Source organism: Coenobita brevimanus, chromosome 1, assembly GCF_032717465.1.
Source record: "Coenobita brevimanus isolate Jiangsu-jjx chromosome 1, ASM3271746v2, whole genome shotgun sequence".
NCBI classification, from domain to species: domain Eukaryota; kingdom Metazoa; phylum Arthropoda; class Malacostraca; order Decapoda; family Coenobitidae; genus Coenobita; species Coenobita brevimanus.
Genome location: NC_136954.1, coordinates 42,770,586 through 42,776,103, shown reverse-complemented (window position 1 = coordinate 42,776,103; position 5,518 = coordinate 42,770,586). Strand labels below are relative to the sequence as shown.

Below are 5,518 nucleotides of genomic sequence, written 5' to 3'. Positions count from 1 at the left end.
GGAAGATTTTGTCGGGTTGATAGGTGCAAAAACTGAGTCTTTGATGCATTAAAAACAACCAGATTATTTTTACCCTGTTGATTGAAGTCCTGTATGCAATGGGGGGCAATCACAGGGTTGAAGGATAGGTAATCTTCCTGCTGTAGAATCTTTATTTCCCTAGGAGATAGATAAAGAAGTGGAGAGGTGAGGTGAGGCGTACACGTGCCTCGAAGTGGAAGAAGCTCTCTCTCTGCTCGCGCAGGCGCATAGAGTGCCCAGCTGGCCAAGTTACATATCACGATGGCGACTGCGCGGCACATTTGAATAGGCACATTGGCATGGGTAAATGTTACATTGACATGGGTACATTTTATACATCTACACCTCCCCTTCCCTTTGCGTTCGAAGAAGTCGAACGGCTGAAAAGTAACATACATAGAAAATATATATGTGAAACATCCCCGTAATTCATAAAATAAAATATGCAACTCAGCAATATACAAGTGACTGCAACATGTTAAAGTAGATACAATCCCACAGGTAATCAATACATGGTAACAAGCAATGTATGAAAATCCTACAAGTGTCTACAAAGTGTGTACATTGTAAGCAAACATACAGGGACTTCTTATGGGCAGTGTACACTGTGTTAGGACTTATTTAGCCTTGGAGATCTACGTGGGGTCTTGGGAGGAGAAACTGAATTGGACTTTTCGATGTCTGTCTGTAAATTAGACTTTTCCATGTCATGACAAGGGACCACAGGGATGTTAGGTGTAGTGTCAGAGTGTGGGTCGGGCACTGGATATAAGAATCTGCGGTTTCGACGTAGCACTCGGCCACTTGGAAGCCTAACCTCGTATTCCCTGGAGCGAGCACCACCCATAACGATGGCGACCTTATCCCACCGGCGTGAAGTGGGGTCCTGAACGCGAACATGTTGACCCATAGCCAGCCTGGGGAGATCACGGGCGTGTTGATTGTAGTGCTTCTTGACCTGGGCGGCTCTGGAGGTGACCCGTCTGTCCCAGTCGTCTGCCAAGTCCTTCCAGTCACTCTTGAAGGACTGCGGATGAGCAGGTACACAGCTGCGGAGGTTATGACCAAATAGAACTTGAGCAGGTGAGTAGCCGGTGTGGTTGGGGACATTCCTCAGTTCCATGAGTCCCCGGTCGAAGGCTTCACAATTTATGTTACCAGACGGTGCTGTTGCCATGATAAGCCTCTTGACGGCCTTAACAGCAGCCTCGGCGTGGCCATTCGACTGCGGGTAATGAGGCGATGACATGAAGTGCTGGGTCCCCCATCGACGAGTGAAATCAGCAAACTCACTGCTCGAAAAAGGTGGTCCTCCATCTGTGCGTAACCGAAGAGGTACCCCCACCTCTCGAAAGTAGCTGCAGAAGTATCGGATTGTGGAGGAGGCGGTGGTGTCACTCTTGCAAGGGATGACAGCTGGCCAGTTCGACAGTCGGTCGACGATCACTAGGAAATGTTTCCCAGCAACTTGAAAGAAATCAGCGGAGACTGACTCGAAGGGCCTGGTGGGCTGATCATCGTTGAGAAGCGGTTCCTGCTGCTGTGAAGGGCGTAGAAGCTGGCACGACTCACAGGCGGCGACAGTATTGGTGATATCAGACTCAATGCCAGGCCAGAATACCGTCTGGCGTGACCGTCGCTTGGTAGCCTCGACTCCTCGATGACTGTCATGTAGCCGTGCGAGAGTCTTGCGACGAAGAGCAGCAGGAATGACGATCCGAGCGCCTAGTAGTATGAGTGATCCGTCAACAGAGAGGGAGTCTCGGAGTTTCCAATAAGGCAGCAAAGATGTATGTAGAGAATACCTGTTAGCAGGAAATCCAGCCAATATGCAGTCACGTAAGCGAATGTAGTCAGGGTCCTGTTGGGCTGCATTTGCTAACTCCTGTAGGTGACGGTCAGCTTCGATCCGCGGGGCGTCGTCCTCTTGATATGCCGCAGAAGTTATGACGGACCGTAGATGTGCCGTAGTAGAAGCGGAGTCCGATGTATCCTCAGGTGTAGGTTGGCTGACAGGTGCGCGTGAGAAGGCATCTGGGATGCGGAGTGTCTTACCAGCACGCCATACGGCTCTGAAGGTGAAGTGGGACATGCGCTCTCGTAATCTCTGTAATCGAGGGTTCTCAATCATGTCCAAGGTGTACGAGTTCAGAATCGGTACTAGTGGACGATGGTCAGTGTGAACTGTGAAAGACTGGAGCCCTGTAAGGTAGAGGCGGCACTTCTGAAGAGCCCAGCTGACTGCCAACATTTCCAACTCTATGGTGGCGTATCTTGTCTCGGCGTCTGCCAAGAAACGGGAGCCACACTGGACGAGGCGAAGTTGACTGGAACCATGATCCTGCAGTAGGGCGTAACCTATACCATACAGGCGAGATGCGTCGGTCTGGAGATATGTAGGTAGTCCTGGGTCGAATGCTGCGAGGATGGGTGGACTGGACAAGGCTTTCTTGACTTGCTTGAATGCCAAGTCGTGATCTGGAGTCCACGTAAATGAGCGAGATGGGCTCAAGAGAGGTCTAAGTGGCTTGGCAGTTTTGGCGATTTCGGGTGTAAACTCAGATAACTGATTCACCAACCCCATAAATGAGCGTAAATCGGTGAGGTTAGCAGGTGTAGGGAAGTCCCGAAGAGCTGCAACACGTTCTGGGTCGGCGGCGATTCCTTTGTCCGAAAGAATGTATCCACAGAAGTTGACCTTAGTGGCTGCCACGATAAATTTATCCCTGTTGAGAGTGATACCGTGTGAGCGGCAGCGTGTGAGTAGCTCCTGAATCTTCTTGTAATGTGACAGAAGATCATCGTCAAACAGCAATATGTCATCCACCACTTTGACGCATTTCGTTAGACCTTGGAGGGCAAGATCACCACGGTAGCAGTATGCATCTCCGGTAGCGGCGAAGCCCATCGGTCCGCGACAGTAGTAATAGCGGCCGTAAGGTGTAATGAAAGTAGTAAGATGCCTGTCCTCCTCTGCCAGTTCGATTTGCCAATAACCATGGAGAGCGTCCGCAGTTGTGAAGTACCTCGCTGTAGAATCAACCGTACGAACAGCTGCAATAGGCGTCATCGAAGAGTGGACAGGGCGGGCAACTTGACTGTTAAGTTTAGTCAAATCAGTGGTAATCCTGACTCCTTTAGGTTTGGGTACAACTACCATAGGATGACACCAATCGGAAGGCTCATCCCCACATTTCTTGATGACTCCTTGAGCCACCATACTCTGCAGTTCGTCCTGGACTGCATCTCGGAAGGCGTAGGGGATCTGACGTGGAGTGGTAAGAGCGAATGGTGTGGCGTCGGGTTTAATGTGTATCTTCATAGGGTCTCCTTTCATTGGTTGTAGTGGAGCAGTCTTGAGATCATCTTTCGATGCAAGTACATCCGGAAAGTTCCTGACAAAGTAGTCCCTGGCCTCAGCAGGTGGGGTAGCTTCGGTGAGTGGGAACTCAGTGCATCGATGTACGTGGGTAACTTGCAGAATGGGCTTAGGAAACTTGGGCGAAATAATAGCCAACTCCTTGCAATGGCTGAAGGACAGTAGCGGAGTGGTGACACCATCATGCACCTGTAACCGGGCTTGGCATGACCTCTTGGCAAGGGTCAAGGTAACTTCTAAGGATCCAAGCGGTGGCGACATCTCCGACCCATCTGCGGTGAAAGTCTTGGAAACTGTGGGAGGTAGGAGGTCACTTCTGTCAATCTGAAGATGTGCAAGGTGTTGTGGTCCTAAAACACTGACCTCCGCACCTGTGTCAGGTATGAAACTGATCTGGGAAGATACATCCCGATAAGACACAGTAACTGGTACGGGTGAAGGTGAAGGAGTTGCATGGGCCTGAATCTTGCGAACGTTAGTAGTCGTGCTTGAAGGCGGAGTAACATGCTTATCAGCCTTGGCATCACCAGTCTTCTTCCGGCAATATCTGTCGTAGTGGCCTGTCTTGGTACAGTATTTGCATTTCACCTTGAGTGCAGGGCAGGTTGGGGTTCTGGCCCAATGTCCCTTCCGTCCACAGTTATTGCAAGTGCTCGAAGCCGCTGGGCACTTGGCTGAGTTGTGAGACTTGTTGCAATACTGGCAGGTATTAGATTTGGTCGACGGTGTAGAAGTTGGCTGATGGTTACGACCTTTATCCTTGCGGTATCTTGAAATCTTGGCGACAGAAGCAGTAGGGGCCCGAATAGCAGATGTGGCTGTCCTGGTGGCTTCATGGGCTCTGCAAACGCTCACCACGTCCTGAAGTGTGGTATTAGAGTCCCGGGCAATAATCTTCTGTGTGAGCTCTTCATCATGAACTCCCATAAGAAGTACCATCTTTATCTGCGTCTCCTTGCAGACATTAGAATTTCCAGGGCATATGTCAACTTCCTCTGCAATCGACTGCAGGCGTACATAGTAGTCGTCAAAAGATTCACCATCCTTTTGCTTGCATGTAAGAAGATCCCGGCGGCGAAGAGCTTCATTTCGTTGATTCCTGAAGTGGTTCTGTAGAACGTCAAGGACTTCTTCCACTGTTTTCGCGGTATCTGGAGGTACACCAAGTGTGTGTTCTAACAATCGCTGGGTCTCGAGAGACAAACACATCCGTAACTGTATCTGCTGCTTCGGTAATGACAGAGCAGACAAGTCCACCATGACAGCATAGTCGTCCCAGCGCCTTCTCCAGGCCCTGAAGTTCTGAAATGTAACGTCTGACTTCAGCGGTTGGGGTGCCTGAGTGCTAGCCTTTTGTGGGGTAGCGTTGACGTGGGTGGGTGGGTGTGACGAAGTCTCGGTAGCAGACCGCTGGTGAACCTGACTTGGACCTTGTGTAACAGGTGTGAGTAGCTGGAGAAATTGTTGAAATCTTCGGTGTTCCTCTTCTCGACGAATTTCTTCCCTTCTTGCCTCATCTTCCTGACGAATTTCTTCCCTTCTTGCCTCTTCTTGACGTCTCTCTGCTTCCTCACGCCTATGCTGAGCTTCCGTAGCTAATCTGCTTTCCTCCAAATATCTTATTAGTACCCGTAAGTCTCCATCATGTGTCCTGGATGGCGGCGGTAGGGTTAAATTTGGAGAGAGTAACGGCAACTCAGGCTGACAGCGCTCGTCCTCAGCACTTGTGGGCGTGTGGGTGTGTGGGAGTGTGGGCGGATGTTCATGTCTTGCAGGTGGTAAGTCATGTGGGGTATCATCTGAGGGCTCTACAAGTGGGAATTCTTCCATCCTGACTTATTTCACGAGATACAACACCACTGCAGAAAACTGAAGAGAAGAACAAATCTTCTCCCTTAGAAATTATAGTAAACTCGTGCAGAGAAGCAGAGGTGGAGTTGCGGGCGAGCGTTGGCAACTCACTGGGAGCTTTCTCGGGACAAATTATCCTGTCTGGCGACGTCTGGTGTCGCCGGGGCGAGGGTCGTGAATGGCCGTCCAGCCGTGACGTGGTATCTGACGTAAAGCTCTGACGTAAGGCTCGCTGATTGGCTGCCCAGAGAGACGTTGGAGTAAAGA

The 5,518-nt window shown here is 50.5% G+C and overlaps 1 protein-coding gene across 1 annotated transcript; it reads right to left on the bottom strand.

Annotated features, from left to right (window-relative positions):
• Nucleotides 1–631: 631 nt before the first annotated feature.
• Nucleotides 632–5,230, bottom strand: LOC145395391 (uncharacterized). The gene has a single exon (XM_080269031.1). It carries the CDS (start codon nucleotides 5,228–5,230, stop codon nucleotides 632–634), a length of 4,599 nt encoding a protein of 1,532 aa, XP_080125157.1.
• Between the last annotated feature and the right edge of the window lie 288 nt (nucleotides 5,231–5,518).